General features: G+C 55.6%; 1 protein-coding gene across 1 annotated transcript in view; it reads left to right on the top strand.

Annotated features, from left to right (window-relative positions):
* The window catches only part of TMPRSS5 (transmembrane serine protease 5), a 31,816-nt gene that overhangs the window by 1,430 nt on the left and 14,189 nt on the right, over positions 1 to 16,197 (top strand). The window contains exons 2-13 of the mRNA XM_060160886.1: positions 941 to 1,064; positions 1,450 to 1,548; positions 2,040 to 2,162; positions 3,277 to 3,412; positions 3,751 to 3,864; positions 5,363 to 5,406; positions 6,088 to 6,250; positions 7,203 to 7,381; positions 9,000 to 9,098; positions 9,561 to 9,703; positions 9,970 to 10,122; positions 10,966 to 11,404. Of these exons, the coding sequence (XP_060016869.1) occupies positions 941 to 1,064; positions 1,450 to 1,548; positions 2,040 to 2,162; positions 3,277 to 3,412; positions 3,751 to 3,864; positions 5,363 to 5,406; positions 6,088 to 6,250; positions 7,203 to 7,381; positions 9,000 to 9,098; positions 9,561 to 9,703; positions 9,970 to 10,122; positions 10,966 to 11,404 (1,816 nt within the window). The remainder of the gene's footprint in view (positions 1 to 940; positions 1,065 to 1,449; positions 1,549 to 2,039; positions 2,163 to 3,276; positions 3,413 to 3,750; positions 3,865 to 5,362; positions 5,407 to 6,087; positions 6,251 to 7,202; positions 7,382 to 8,999; positions 9,099 to 9,560; positions 9,704 to 9,969; positions 10,123 to 10,965; positions 11,405 to 16,197) is intronic.

Genomic DNA, 16,197 nt, shown 5'->3' with positions numbered 1-16,197 from the left:
TGAAATTTGGAGGGCTGATGAGTTACCAAGTTCATATAGTAGGCTGTATGTAGACTTAGCTTTGAACTGCTGGTCCAGTGTTTTTGCCAAGATCTTATTTTCCATTACTCTTCTTCATGGCACATGAATTTTAGACAAATGTCTGACCTACCCCACTCTATGCTTTCTTACTCCCATTCCTTTGCCTCCTCAACACCTTTTTCCTGGAACACCCAATGACCATATATGTCAGTTCAAACCCTATTCATCTATGAGGGCCTGTCTCAGAGGCTGCCTCTTCCAGGAAGCCTTTCTTGATCTCCCCAACAAGAAGTAAGCTCTCCTTTGCAATTCCAATGCTAGTTAAACTGAACTTCTCTTCTGTCACTGAACCTGTGCTGCTTTGTTTAATGACTTATCTTCAGGACTCACAGGTAGGTTCTTTGAGGCGGTGGTTGTGGAGGTCCATGTTAATTTACCTTGAACTTACAGTATCCCCCACCGTGCACTGTCCACTTGGGCTGAACACTATTTACTGGGTGAATGAATGCATGGTTCGTAGGGGAGGGGCAGTTTTTCCTCCAAGATAGGAGGGAATGAGGAAGGATGGGATCTTAGAATCTGAGGAGGGATGTTCAGGGATTCAGTGGATGTCTTCCGTGCCACCATGTCACCACTTCCAAGGGGGTGGTGAAGAGTGCGGGCGTCGGAGTTGGCCCGATCTGGGCTCAGGTCTCTGCTCTGACACTTACTGGCTGTGTGAGAGAAAGGTGGGTGGGGCTCGGGGCTCCAGGAGAGCAGGGAGGCCCGAGGGGCATCTATGGGAACACACATGGAGTCCCCAAGACGAAAAAAGGCTCGCAAGTGGCAACGAGGGCCCGGCTGGAGTTAGAGAGTGGGGATTTCTTGTGGTCGGTGGTGATTTCTCTCCTTGGTGAGTGACTGACAGCTATTTCCCCAGAGCCTGATGCTGGATGGCCAAGCCCCCATGGAGGCTCAGTATGCAGAGGAGAGTCCAGGATCCTGGATCTTCAGCGCAGAGCCAGGAGACCCACTGCGGAGGCCCGAGGCCCAGCAGCAACCCAGTAGGCCAGATTGGGCCATCGGGGAATGACGGGGTGGGGGCAGTGAAGGGACAATCTTCCTACATCCTCCAGATTCTTTTTCCCCAGATCTTCCCAGGTCCGCCTTAAATGACCGATGGTGAGAGGCTGTCTCACTATTTATCCCAGACCTGCTTTTGCTGTTTCCCATCTGGGGGCTTGAGTGGGCTCCGAGGCGCCAGTGATCAGACCTCTGCCCCCTACCCACCCCAGGATGATGGGGCCGGGGGAGGCGGGCAGGTGCAGTGGGGCAAACTACCGCTGCGAGTTGGCGGCTGCCTGGTCCCGGGGTGGTGCCTCGGGGTGAAGAGCGGCTGGCAGGCGGAGGCAGGGTCCCCGGATGCTCCTCTGCCCTCCTCCCCCACAGTCTCTTGGGCAGGGCGCTGGTGCACAGGGCGGCGCGGCTGGGCGGCGTTCGGAGCCCTGGCGTTGCTGGCTGGTGCAAGCATTGGCTCCTGGCTTCTAGGTCAGTGCTGGGACCTTCAGTGGCAGGGGAGGGGCAACGAACAGGATCTGGGGGATGCTGGAAGAGTGGAGCAGATGCTGAGCAGGTGTTCAAGGCAGGTGGGATGAGCGTCTTTTCCATCTAGTCTGAGTAGACAGCACGTAGAAACGGGGTGAAGGGCCAGCAGGAGGGACTCGGGCTCTCCGTAAAGAACATTTCAGCCCTACAGTGAGAAATGTGCTCGAGTGGATGATCCAGGGAGGCCCTTGTCAAACTTCTCCAAGAGATCTTTCCCAGTCAGAGGGAGAGACAGAGACAGAGACAGAGACATTGAGAGCGCAATGGCTCTCTTCTGCATGCTGCGGGGGGCCTGCCTCGGGCAGGGCGGTGAGGAGCCCCCGGGGAGGCTGCCTTTGCCTCCCTCTGCTGCAGGTCCCTTGCTCTGCTCCTTGGTCCCCTCCTAGGGGAGTCCCTTCCTTCCCCCAGCCTCTCCTTGTCTTCGTCCTCTGAAGCGCTGTATCTGTGGCCGGCTGCCTCTCAGCCTGTTCCTGGGACCCTGCAGGATGAGGATATGAGCTTAAACTGCTCGGAGGCCAGCGGTGAGGAAGCCCTGCTCCCCTCGCTTCCCAGAGCAGGTGGGCCGCGCCCCAAGGTCGCAGGACTCCTACCTGGGCCCCGGGCCCCTGCACAGCTGTGGGATCCTCCCTTCTGGCTCGGGGCAAGAGGACCAAACTGAAGGGCCACAAGTTTGCTGCCACCCACCTGTGTTTCCCGTACTGTGAGGGTGGAGCCACGGCCCAGCCTTGTAGAGCTGATCTCTGATTTAGGGCTTTCAGCACTCCTGGGGGACGGTCTTGATCTCTAGCGGGGGCATGGCCAAGAGCCCAGGCTGCCAGGAGAGATGGCGACTCGCCCTTTGGGCAGCGTGAGGCTGCGGTGTGGGGAAGAGAAGCCAGATGTGGGGGGCGGGGGCCAGCGCGGGGCCGGCAAGGGTCTGGGTCCAGGGCAAAGAACACACAGAGGGCTGGGAACGTCTCGCCACGTTGTCTCCGCATCCCGCACCCAAACCTTGTCCCCTCGCCTCCAGGTAAGAGTTGAGGGTCAGCAGATACGGTGCTGCTAAGGCTGCGGGTAGAATCAGTTACAGAGGTTAGTTAGGGTCAGGTTGGAGCCTGCTTTTGCTAGCTGTGTGCGCCTTTGGTTCCATTACTGCTTTGAGCTTCCGTTTCCTTCTCCATGAAGTGGAGATGAAAATAGTTACTGCCTGAAGTTGGAAGCATAATAAGAGCATAAAATAAAAGGGCTTAGCACAGAGCGTGGAAAAAGCAGATGCTCAACGAACAGGAACCATCACTAGTATTGTCATGAGATTTGAAATCAAAAGACCTGGATCCATCCCTTGCAGATCCTGTGACCTAGGATGGGTCGCTTAACCTCCGTGCCTCACTTCCCTCTGCAGAATGTGGAGGATGGGAATTCTCACCCCACAGGGTTGCTGTGACACTTAGTGATGGAGCACGTTTAAAAGCACTTGGTTAAAACACAAACCTAAAAGGCTGCGCAAAGAGGGGTTATTTTGCTCTCGGAACCGGCTGGCTCCCTGGGGAACAGGGAGCTTGATATGGGGTGACCCAGATGCTATCGTGAAGGCCTCTTTAGGTCCCATGGTGGCCAGGTCCGGCTCGCCCTGCCCATGCCGCCCCTCCATCCCGCAGCAGGTGGGATGTGGCTTTCATGCTGTGGTTTCAGTGTCTTTCAGAATAAACACCGAGGACTTCTTGCTGGAAGTGCAGGTGAGGGCCCGGCCAGACTGGCTCCTGGTCTGCCATGAGGGCTGGAGCTCTTCCCTGGGGGTACGGATCTGCCGGAGCCTTGGGCATCTCAGGTAGCTGGGGCCAGAAGTGGGGCCTGGGGAGGGTGGAGAGCTGGTGGGTGGGGGAGGAGCATTGAAGACCTCTATCTGTCTGTCACCATCAAAGTACTCAGGAGGTCATTTTGGTCATCTCCTGGCCTCTGGGCATGATGGTGCCCCAGTCTGTTTCTCTCCTTTGAATATCCTTGATTTTTAACAAATATAAATCCCAGAAGAGGTCATTGTCAAAGTCTTGTTCAGTCACTACACTGGTATAGTATCACATTCCGGTTATACTTAACCCCCATCTCTCGTGCTGATCGTCAGTTTAAAGCTGATTTCCTCCCGTTTTATTCCCTTCTCCTGCCAAGACTCACAGACCACAAGGCAGTGAACCTGTCTGACATCAGGCTCAACAGCTCCAGGCAGTTTGCTCAGCTCTCTCCTAGACTGGGAGGCCTCCCGGAGGAGGTGTGGCAGCCCAGGTAGGGCTTCTCAGGGGGCTGAGTGATGCCCCTCGCTTCCTGGTGAACAATGCAGCAAAAATATTCCTATCATGAGAGCCTGGTGGCGAGGACCCTGGAGGTGTAAGACAGGACAACAAAGAGGAATATTTCCCAATTAGAAATTGCTGACTCAGCTCACAGGAGCCCCGCCCACCAAAGTTTCACACACATCATCTTATTGGTCCCTCACAAGAACGGCAGGATTGGGTGTTATTGTCGGAGGATTTGAAATGGTACTCCTATTCCCATTTTACAGGTGGGGAAACTGAGACTCAATGAAGTAAAGGGCCTTGTGCAAGGTCACAGAACTGATAAGCAGCTAAACCAAGTCTTGAAACGAGTTTCCTGTCTCCAACTAGTCCCTCTCCCCCCTGCCGCACTTTATTTGGATAATTCTGCTATCTCAGGAGAGAGATGGTTAACTGTCTGGACCCTAGAGACCCTCCAGAGAAGAGAGGGCTCTGGGATGGCCCCTTCCCCAAATCCTGGGGGTGGGTGCAAGCTGAGCGGGTTTTCACCCTGCCTGGGTGTCCTCCAGCTTTCCAGCAGCCTCCTCCTGTCCCTGCTCTAAAGCCTTCTCACCCCTTCACCACTGTTCCCGTCTGAATCTCAGAACCCTCCTGTCCAGCTCCTGTCCCCTGTGGGCCGATCAGGGGAACGTGGGGTCCCTGTCTTAGATACCTTGATGGGCAAAGGGAAGTAGGGGTGAGACTGACTCTGCCAGGAGAGCCGGGGGGCCGTGGATTTGGGAAACTAGTAGAATCCAGGCATTAGGATGCTGGGGGCAAGAGAGAAGTCAAGAAAGAGGGCTTTGCTCCAAAAGGAGTTGATGTTTTTTCCTTTTTAATAGTGTGTTTTTAAATGTATTTATTTATATTAGGCCGCACTATGTGGCTTGTGGGATCTTAGCTCCCCAACCAGGGGCTGAACCTGGGCCCTCAGCAGTGAAAGCGTCTAGTCCTAACCCCTGGACCGCCAGGGAACTCCCAGGAGTTGAGGTTTATGCTAAGTAAGAGGAGGGGAAAGAGGAGAGCAGGCATATGAGTACACAGGGCCGGGCGAAGGGCTTGGGAGAGAGTGGAGTCATCTGAGGCCGCAGCACGGGGCGAAGAACTGAGTCCATTCACTCACTCTCTTACCCACTCATCCGCTGAGTACACATTACTCACGGGCCTTAGTGGGAACAGCTGGATTTTCACATTCACGAACGCTCCATTTGTAACTTTGGGTCCTGCCCAGATCCAACTGGAGGACCACGAAGTCCTGTGTGCCCGGGACGACTGGGCAGAGCACAGCTGCTGTCCCAGAGACCTGCTACAAGCAGGGGCCTGGGGGCTTGGGTGGGGTCAGGAAGCAGGTGGCTGTGGCTACAGAGAGGCCCCCACTGCTTCCCCCAACAACGACCCCCTCCCCCAGGCCCTCGGGTGGGTGTGCAGCCTGGGGTGGGCCCCGCCCAGGCACTGCCTCTGTTTTGCAGGGGCAGCTGTACTTCTGGTCAAATTGTTTCCCTCAGATGCTCTGGTGAGTCCTGTCCTGGGTCCGGGAAGGAGGCGGTGGGAGGAGGGCATCTCCCCCGTGCCCTCAGGGTGGGACATCCCCACTGGGAAGCTCAGCTGGGTCTGGGGTAGGGGTCCTTGCCCACCTGCCTGCAGGGCCCCTTCTTGCAGACAGAGTTCTGCCCAAACAGAGCCCCGTCTACACCTCTGTCCCATTCGCCACCAGCCACTGGTTTGGGTGGATGACCTCCTTGCCTCACTCCCCGCCCTGGCCTCCGACGTTCCCTGGCCTCTGGAGAAAGGGGAAACAGCAGCTTCTGGAGACTAAGGATGGTGGGGAAGAGGGGCCAAGTGAGAGACAGTTTGCAGAGTGCCTTTCACCCGCCTTCCCAGTCGTCTAGCCATCTCTTCATCTGTCCTTGCACGCGTCTGTCCACATGCCACCATTTGACCCCTCCTGTGGGACAGGCGTTTTCTTAGATCCTGGGGCTCCATAGATGGTGCAGGCAGCACCCCTGCTCTCAGCGAGCGCACCGCCTGATGGGGCAGGTGAATGTAAGCAACCTTTCCAGCTTCCCGCCCCATGCTTAGGGCCAGGAATGGTAAATGGGAGCCGTCCACGCTGCACCACAGGCCTCGACAGTCAGCACAGTGCTGACACCCACCCCGCGTTCTTTCCATCTCACCCGTGCTTGTCTGTTTGCAGAATGTGGGACCAGGCCCCTGGCTTCCCAGATAGTGGGCGGGCAGGCGGTGGCTCCCGGGCGCTGGCCCTGGCAGGCCAGCGTGGCCCTGGGTGCCCGGCACACATGCGGGGGCTCCGTGCTGGCCCCGCACTGGGTGGTGACCGCGGCGCACTGTGTGCACAGGCAAGGCTGGGGGCTGCCGTGGGGAGGGTTCCCCCTAGCATTTTCTCTCTGGCCGTTGGTGTGTCCTGCATACAATGTCCAACTGTCCGCCTCCCATGTCTGCTGAGAGTAGGCCCGGGCGGTATTTGTGACATTCTCCCTGTTCAGTGCCGAGAACAGCTCTGCCTAAATAGCCGTCATCATACAAATGTTGGTTCTTTAGTTTTGTTTGGTCTTTACGTTTTTAAAATGCTTTCGCACTCACAGCCCTCCATGCTTCTTGACGTTTATCACCACTGTAATTAAATCAATTTCCATGTAATTATTTGTTTAATGTCTTTCTTCCCCTTTACACTGGAAGCTCCATGGGGGCAGGGAAGACTCTTGTTTACCACTGAATTCCTTTGTTGATTTTTCCCTTGCCTTGTCCCTGTGGCCTGGAATATAGTAGGTGCTTAACAAATGCTGGTTGGAAGGAATGAATGAGCTCTTCGGCCCTCTTCTCTTGATGGCGGGCAAGGCAGGTGATGTAATCCTCATCTTATAGTGAGGAAACTGAGGCTGGGAGAGCCGAAGTGCCTCCCCAGCCATCACACTTAGGAAGTGGGGAGACAGCACTGAGGAAAGCTTTGCTGACTGGGCTTAGAGCTACGATAATCACACAAGGCCCTTCCATGTTTGCTGTAAAACTAGAAGGGGGTTATGCCGGAGAGTGCAGGGGTGGTGGCCAATGATCATAGTGTCTCACTTCTCTCTCCATCAGTGCCTGAGCATTTATTAAGCACCTACTGCATGCCCAGTGTCTTGCCAGCTGCTGGGGGATTCTAAGAGGCCTGGGTTCTGGGGGCTTGCAGCCTGGTGATGGGGCCCCCACTAACAGCCGTGCTTGTTGGCTTCCTCCCCCCACCAACTCATTTATGTCAACGTCTCCGGCCCCTTCCTCCCCCAGGCTCAGCTCAGCTCCCTTGTGCAGTTTCAGGCTGTCCCGCCGGTCCAGCTGGCGGGTCCATGCGGGGCTGGTCAGCCACAGCACGGTCAGGCCGCACCAGGGGGCTGTGGTGGAGCGGATCATTGCCCACCCTCTGTACAGTGCCCAGAGCCACGACTACGACGTGGCTCTCCTGCAGCTCCGGACCCCGCTCCACTTCTCAGGTGAGGCTGTGGTGAGAGGGGTGGCACAGGGAGTGCGAGAGCCCCGTGGGTTCCTAAGACCCCCTTGTGCTGCGAACCCAACGTTCACTTCATTTGGTGACCGTCGTGGACTCTGGCATCACCTGGACCCGGGGTGGCACCAACGCTTCTACACACTCTTTTGGGGACAAAGGTTCTGGCCCTTTCCCATCTGGGCTGCAGGTGGGATTTGCCTCGAGGTCCCAAGAAGAGCTTCTCGGTGGCTCCATCTCCCAACAGGCTGCTGGTGCCAGGTACCAGCTGGGCTATAGTGAATAATAGTTAACTATGTATTGACAGTTAATAGGATAACAGTTAATAACTAGCACCATGTTACGGTTAATAAGGTTTACCTTACCGAATATTCTTTCACCCCATCCTCAGAACGAACCTGACGGGGAGCTGAGGCTGGTGTATCTAGATAAGGATGTTGACCTTTAGAGAGCGAATTGACTCTCTTCAAGTTCACGAAGCAAACAATTCCCGGGGCAGAGCGTCTCCTCCACAGCATCTGCCCTTGAAGGGCAGTTCTTCCACATGCACGTGCCAAGTGCACTCACCTACAGACACACATGCTCACACATACACACACACACGTGTGCATGCCCTCACATGCTCACACACTCATGCAAGGCTCACATAAGTATACACACCTACTCCTGTGCACACCTACTCTCACACCACACACACACACACACACACACACACACACACACACACACACACACACTCAGCACTCCTCCCTCCCATTGCTACCTGGAGCCTTGGGTTTCCCCAGCAACAGTGGTTGCTCTATGCCGTTCACAAATTCTACCGTATATGGGTGCTCTCTGCACCGTTGTTCAACAGTCAATGCTTCTAAATTGACATGAGTATATTTAAAGGGAAATGTTAGGTTACTACCTAACATTGGAGAATCCATATGACTTATATTAAATAGATAATAACCACAAAAATGCGCAGAGTGAAAACAAAACAGTGCTCGGGTCCCAGCTAGGCGCTGTGCTCTGCGGAACTGCCGCGTCAGGCTCTCTGTGCTTGGAAGGAGTGGGCAGGCGTGAAGAGAGGCACAGAGTAACACCAGACAGACGCTTTCTCCTTGGTGCAGAAGAGGGGCTGAAAGAGAACCGAAGAGGAAATACTTTCTCCCAGCGAAGTGGCGTTTATCTAACGGCAGGTCTACGCATTACGTAAAATCAGGTTCAGGCTCTGCCCACAGGACAGGTCGCACACTTTTGGAAACCATGTCCCAAGAGGGTCCACACACCCTGGGGAAAATCCAAAATGGGTCCTCATTAGGAGAAGTTAGGTACAAACACCCAGAAGGAGTTTCCATCCCCCCTCAGCCCTAGGTGGGGATGCACCGTGTGTATACCGCCCGGCCTAGGGCACCAGGCACACTGCAGTTTCCACACTGTCCTCTGCGCGAATGGTGGCTCCCAGGGGGGGCAGTACCTGACCCGCACAGCTGTACGGGAGGCCGGAGCCAGGACTGTTTGAGAAGGGGGCGTGGAGGACGCGCCCGTCCTGGTCCTTTTCCCAGGCTCGCGGGCAGGGAGGCCGAGCCGGAGTGGGACCCGGGACCCCTGCCTCTCCACAGACACCGTGGGCGCCGTGTGCCTGCCGGCTGAAGAGCAGGATTTTCCAAGGGGCTCGCAGTGCTGGGTGTCTGGCTGGGGCCACACTGACCCCAGCCACAGTGAGTCAGCTCCCAGGGCCCGGGGTGCACAGGGGGGTGGGTGTCGGGGAGGCATCCTTTCCCAAGGTGAGGCACCTCCTCCTTCCCTGGCCACAGGGCAGCACCAGCCCCCTTCTCCTCTGGCATCACCCTTGGCCACACCCAGGGGCCCCAGTCTCCCCTGCCTGGGTCTTTCTGGGAGAACAACCTGGTTTTCCCCTAAACCCAGGCCCCTTCCTCCCCCTCCCCTTCTCCCAGGAGGGCCACGGCCTCAGCATCAGGGTGTATGTGTGGGGTCTACTCCTCTTTGCTCCCAGCCCCCAAGTCTGACAGACCCCTGCCTCCTCGCCCAGAGTCCACAGCTCCCATCTTGGGCTCCCCTCTTTGGGCCTCCGCACCTCCGGGGCCTCTAAGGCCCTCTTGCTGCCCTGCTTTCCCGGGCCTTGCTCTGAGCCCCTCCATCTCCGCATCTGCCTCCCGCAGCCCACAGGTCGGACACCCTCCGGGACACGGTGGTGCCCCTGCTCAGCACCCAGCTCTGCAACAGCTCTTGCGTGTACAGCGGGGCCCTCACGCCCCGCATGCTGTGTGCCGGCTACCTGGACCAGAGGGCCGACGCGTGCCAGGTGCGGGCGGGCGGGGGCCCGGTGTGGGGTGGGCGGGGCCTGCGGCCGGGCGCCCGGCTGACACCCTCTCCGCGAGCGGGGCGCCCAGGCAAGTGGGCAGCGCGCTGCGGGTTGAAGGGGGGCGCGAGGCAAGACGGGATCGTCCTGAAAGCAGGACCGCCTGTGTTCCCAGCCCCGGGGTCGGCGGTTGGGGAGTGGTCTGCCGCCACTCCACCAGGAAGGACTAACTGCCTGTTACTCTGTGTCCCGGTGCCTGGATGCCGCAGGGGGACAGCGGGGGTCCCCTGGTGTGCCTGGACAAGGGCACGTGGCGCCTGGTGGGGGTGGTCAGCTGGGGCCGCGGCTGCGCAGAGCCCAACCACCCCGGCGTCTACGCCAAGGTTGCCGAATTCCTGGACTGGATCCAGGACACGGCGCAGGTGAGTCGGGGGGCAGGTGGGGCAGACCTGTTTGTGAAGGACCAGTAACCCTCGGAAACCGTGACCCTCATCCCTCGGGCCTGGGCCCTGCTGGGAGCTGGGGACTATTCCCAGACTGGGAGAAGGAAGAAGTGATGCTTATAACGTTGAATCCATTCTATCAATTTAAGCATTCACTAAGGAAGAGTTAACCTGAATTTGTAGCCCAGATCTTCCATTTCCTGTGTGGCCTGTGGCAAATTCCTAACTTTGGTAAACCTCAGTGTCCTGGTAGTAACCATCGTGGCTACTGTATGTGCCGTCATATGTGACGATGACATGAGTTAAGGCCTGCCCAGCGCTAGGCTTAGAGTGAGTGATCCAGGTGTTATTACGGACTTACTTATGACCATTACTCATCCCTGGTCGTGCCTGCTCTCCCTGCCCTAGGGAGAGAGCTCAGCATCTAGCAGTTTGAGTTCAGCAACTGATTCATTCTGTGTGATCCTGGGCCGGCCACTCCACTTCATCCGTTCAGGGGAAGAGCCAAGTGAGAGAATGTGTATAAAAGCACGTGATCTGTATAAAGTACTTTACAAATGCAGGGTGTGATAGTGGGAAGCATCCTTCTGCAAGGTTGGGCTCAGGGCAGGTGGTAGATAATAAACTTTAGAGTTTACAGGTGACCTATGCAGCCACCTTCTCATTCAAACCTTACAAAAAACCTAGAGAAGCAGATATTTTAGCCCCATTGGATAGAAGTGGAAATGAAGGTTCTGAGTGGTTAAGTGATTTATTAAAATGCTAGTTGCTCGGCTAACCGAGGGTGGAGCCGCTCTGTAGATCAGCTCCTTTCTCTTTCAGCCCAGGACTCCCTCCACTGGTCCTGTTGTTTCCTCAGTCTCATTGCATACCAGCCTCATGTTTCCTGGGGTCTCTGGCAGGTCCACTAGATGGAGGAGAAGCAGCAGCCCCGGATGCAGAAGGTGTGGATCTCTTATCACTGCACAGGAGACAGTCACCACCCACCGGCCAGCCTCCAGGCCACAGGGCCTCTCCCCTCCAGCCCTGATTTCCAGCCCCTCTATCTCACCAGAGAGCCTCAATGACAGGAGAGAAGCTGGGGTTGGGTTAGGAAGGTCGGGGAGCCGGGAGGTGGGGAGGGAGCAGCTGGAGAGGAAGAGGGTGCTGGCGGCAGTCAGAAGCCTGCCCTTCTGCCCCCACCCCCACCCCAGCCCCTGTGCGCATCTTTTGGGAGGATGCTCAGGGATGCCCTGGGCCTGCCTTCTCCCTGTGCTCTCAGGTGGGGGAAGTGCCTCCCTACAGACTCAGGCTAGGAAGCTCCTGGGCAGATGGGGTCAAGGCTGGACCAGCCCAGGTGAAGCCCATGGAGTCAGGATCTGCCCCACTCTTCTGTCGATCTCACCTACTTCCTGCTCTCACTTGGCTCTGACTGGCCCTGCTGGGGCGGGGGCACTGTAAGAACACTCTGCTTGGTGTTGGAACAGGGTGTAGGTTTTAAATGACAGTTCTGTGAACTGGTCCAGGTCTTCTGGTATTAAAGTGAAATGATGTATGGCCTTGGTCCCGTCCTCCCCCCATCCCCCTTCTCTCTCTTTCTCTCACACCCACATTAAGGGGTAGTAGAATTACAATTTTCCTCCCATACATGTTTCTTAAAGCTCTGGAACTGACTCATGCTCATATAATTCTATACATTTGTTAAATCTACATGTCATGATTGACAACAGAAAGCCCCAGCCTTCCAGGTGCTCTGATGCTGCAAGTCTGAGTGCCACTGAGTCAGTGCTCCCTCCGGGAGGGTCTGGCTTCCCCACGAGACCCATCTCTCCTCAGCTCTTGTTTCAGGACTGGACCTTCTGGCTCGGGAGATGTCTTTCTGAGTTTCTGCCCAGTTAGCATTTTGCTGGTTAAGCTTCTCCCCCACTCTCTCCTCTCTAGCGATTAAAATGCAATTGGTATCTTATTTCTAAAAACTGCAATGAATTTTTTATGGTGCTTACCCAAGGAAATGCAATTAGCGTTTAGCAATAACACAACTTTTTCGGGAGTTTATCAGCATTTTTTTGAGGGGTAGTACAAATGAATATTCATTCCTGGAGGGTCTGCTTCCTTTGCAAAAAAGTGCATTAGAAAAAAAAGGGCCACAATTTACTGTCGTTTAAAAACAGCTGGGGAAGTGGCTGCTGGGAGTCTGCTGCCCAACTGCAGAAGCAACGTGGGTGAGGCCCTGGCAGGTGGTGGGTAGTCTGACCCTGTGTTCTGAGAGCCCCGACCTCCAGCCTCCATCCCGAGATCAGCATTTACTACCCGACTCTGGTGGGTCCCCACTTCAAGAGGCGGTTTCAGGGCTGCCGATCTCCCTGGGCAGGGAAGAGTTACCAGCAAATCCATCAGCGATGATCTTTTTTGTGTTTCTGTTGTTGCCCATAGGCGTTTGCTTATTTAAAGGGAGCTTTTTATTTACCACAGTCATTATGATCTGTTAATAACCAGTAACACTTGGATACTATTTTACGGTTTATCAATCCTGCTCACACGTGGTATCCCATTTAGATCTCACACCATCTATGTGGTGAAGATATTATTATCGTGCCCATTTCACAGGTGAGAAAATTCATTCAGAAAGCTGAAGTGACTTCCCCAGGACCAGCCCGCCAATAAGCACCAAAGCCAGGATGGGAACTTCGAGTCTTTTCACGCCAAATCCACATCATTGTTTTGCACACGGATGAACGAGATGGTCCAATATTGCACAGAAGTATAGAATGGGAAGGTTGGTTTAGTCATCTGCCTACAGTAAGGCATTGCCATCCCTCTTTTTTATAGGTGAGGTAACCAAAACCTGGGAACAGGCTCCTGCCAGAGACCCTTCCTGGGCAACGTTCTTACAGATTTCCAGTTCTGCATGGTCTGACTTAAAATGTTACAAATGAGTATTTTCCACAGGAGGACGATAAAGAGAATCCTAATTAGAGAATTTGCTAATAACGATTCCCTGTTTACCTATGGAAGGTCCTGGTATCTTTCACCAGGTTACGAGTCAGATCTACAGACTCAAAGGCTCTCACCTGCCCTTCCTGTATTGGTAACTGCCAATCCAGCCCTTAGGAAAGTGAGGAAAAGTGGGTGCCCTGGGCTGGCTGCTGGAGGGCAGGGCTGGAGATGGGAGCAAAGAAGGGTGACAAGATTCAGGTCCGGAAGGATTTTAATGAGGACCAGCTGGGTGCCCAGCTGTGTGACGCTCTGCAGGGAATTCAGAGGCAGAGAAGCGGCTGCCTTATTGGAGCCATGAGACGTATTTGCAATAAATTATTAGCGGCCAGCCAGGCACGAGGCTGAGTGGTGCGGCAATAATTGCTAAGGGAGCTCCAAGGGCCTCTTGTTGACTAAGTCAGGGCATTTCTGTGTGCAGGAAACCTGTCTCTCTCCCCAGGGATTCAGCATCCCACCTGCCTGGGCAGAGCTTGCCAGCCTCCTGAGACTTCCCAGGAAGGTGGCTCCTGGCTGCCAGGCCCAGGGTAGAGCCCTTCTCTCATCTATCTACTCCTTCTCTGTGCTTTGGGGGTCTGGAGGGTACAGCGGGGTGCAGGCTCTCTCTCCTTGTTAGACTTTCCGTGGAGTCCTGCTTCTCCTAGGAGAGTTGCTGTGAACGAGGGGGCAGCCCTGTCATTCCTCGGAAACATTTATCAGGCTGTTTCCTGCATTTTATTTTTGGAAGTGTTGGGTTCACCCACAATAGGACGAAACTGGAAATGCTGTAAATGCTAGAGGGTGGTACAGTAGCTGTCAGGAGATGGTTTTCCTGAGTCTCCCCACTGTTTTTCTCTCTTCTTCCTTCTCTGCCCTCTCCTGGCCATGTACTTAGGATCCTCCTGGTTGCTCAAAAGAGAACCCACCTACACCTGCTCCCACTCCTGAGCCTCCCTCGGCATCCTGGGTCTGGATCCCTCCCCACCTCCCTACTAGAAACACCAGAATGTATCTTTGTGTTTGCGTCGCTGGGGCTCTGCTTCCTGCTAAACTCATTGCAGCCCAGTATGCTTAATGGCCCTTTAAACCGTGTCTTAAATACCTCCACCCCTAGGAAGGCTCCTTATCGTAGGTAGGGAGCAGCTTCCTACTGAGAGGTGAAGCTGGTCTTTCTTACACATTCTGAGCCCAGGAAAGGGAGAGGCGGAGCCTGCAGGCACCCTCTGCAGATTTCCTGTGCCCCGGAGCCCCAGGGCCGAGCAGTGCAGGGAAATCTGCGGGCGGGTTTTCTCCTGGGCTTGGTGCTGGGCTAGACCACGCTGGGGACTCAACAGAACGGAGAGAGGAGTCCTGGCTCCAGAAGGCGTAATCTGTCACTAATGTGACAGGAAGGCGGGGGCTTTCACAGGCCTGGGCTTATCTTCTGTGCATCCTCCCTTCCAAGGAATCTCTGGCTGTGGCATCTGATGGTGGACAGTCCCGTCTGGGTCTTTAACCACTGGAGAGTGTGCTGCCCTAAGCTAGTGACTCAGCCTTCTTGGAGTTTGGCCTCCCATCTATCAAATAAGGGGTCTGGGTGAGGGCGTCTCCGTGGGATCTGCCTTATCAGGCCGCCTTTAACACAAACCTCTGCTGCCTCTGGAGACATCTATCTGCAACCCCCAACATCCAGTCGGGACACCCATGGAGAAGAGCTTGTTCCCTGGGACAGATCTAAAGGAACAAGCTTGCTCTGCTGTGTCAGGCCCTCTCCAGGACAGCGCTCTGACTGCCCTCTGGGTCCTGGGAGGATGAGGCACCAGGCAGAAGATTTTAAAGCCATCTTTCCCCATGTCCCATGTACACTGGTGAAGGGTTCAAGGACAGGTTTTCTCAGGGTCTCCCCAGCTCACTTCCCAACACCCCAGGCTTTGGGTGGGGCCCCATGGGTACCAACTCCCTAGAGACAGTGAGGGAATTTCCTCCCTGCCCTGAAGTCCGCAGACACTTTTCTTCTGCCTACTTTCCCTTGACAGCGCCTGAGCTGCCCACAGGACCCCCTGCTCTCCAGCCTTTCCTCCTGCACGTAGCCCAGTAGTGAAGAAAGTTTTCCGCCCACAGAACCATTACCAGGCAGCTTGGGTCCAAGCTGTCCTCTGTCCCGAGCCATGTGTCAGGCTCACAGAGGGTGGAGCCTTTCCCATGGCCCCTCAGTTAGGGGAACCCCACCTTCCCAGATTGCCCAGGACTGTCCCAGTTGTAACACCAAAAGTCCCGTGTCCCCAGAAACCCTGCAGTCCTGGGCAAACAAGACAGTGGGTTATGCTAAGTCCATCGCCTCTCTTCTGTATAAAAGGCAAAATCCAGCTCCCCTTGGCCTCCTCCAGTCCCCCTTTGGTCTGATTGAGCTTAAAAGCAGCTTTCCCTGGTGGCCCAGAGTTGCAGGAGGAGAGGCTCCCAGGAATTCTCAAGATCTGGACTCTTTTGCAGAGATGCTGCCTTGGTCCAGAGGCTGTTGGAGCGAGAGTCCCTCCTTCCACAGGGGCCGCAGCTGACCTGGCTACCCATCCTTCCCTTCGGTGGCTCCTCAGACGGCACCCAGGGCAGCCGCAACTCATCTTGCCATATGTTTTGAGCAAGCTTCTCCTGGAAGCCAGGAATACTGACTGCCCGGTGTCCCCAGGTCTCACTGATTTCTGCTCCCCAGAGCGTGGTACAGGGCTCAGCATGTGACAGGTGCTCGCTGAGCTCCCTCAGGAGGAGGGGATGGTGGCGGGGGGCGGGGGGAGCTGCCACCCGCATCAGAGCTGGGTCGGTCTCTTCTCCTGGCCTCTGCCTCCTGGAGGGGATCAGAGAGGAGCAAAGAAGAAGCTGCCAGACTGCTAGAGTCCGTGGGGATTTGGTGGGGTTTGTTTTTCCTCGGCACTGTCTGCAGACGCGAGGGCATGAATAAAAGAGTGAGGAAGATTTACTGTTCCCACAGCTTGGCAGTAGCCCTGTATTTGTACAGCGGATCCGGGGGAGGAGAGGCGGGAGCAGGTGGGGATGCTGCTGGGGCTCGGAGAAAGTCAGACCCTTGTCAGTCTTTTTGCAAAGGCTGTGGGGTGCAAGTGAAGGTGAGGC

This window comes from Lagenorhynchus albirostris, chromosome 9 (genome assembly GCF_949774975.1).
Source record: "Lagenorhynchus albirostris chromosome 9, mLagAlb1.1, whole genome shotgun sequence".
NCBI classification, from domain to species: Eukaryota; Metazoa; Chordata; class Mammalia; order Artiodactyla; family Delphinidae; genus Lagenorhynchus; species Lagenorhynchus albirostris.
Note: the sequence above shows the minus strand (reverse complement) of the source record. Positions and strands in the feature narration are given on the sequence as shown.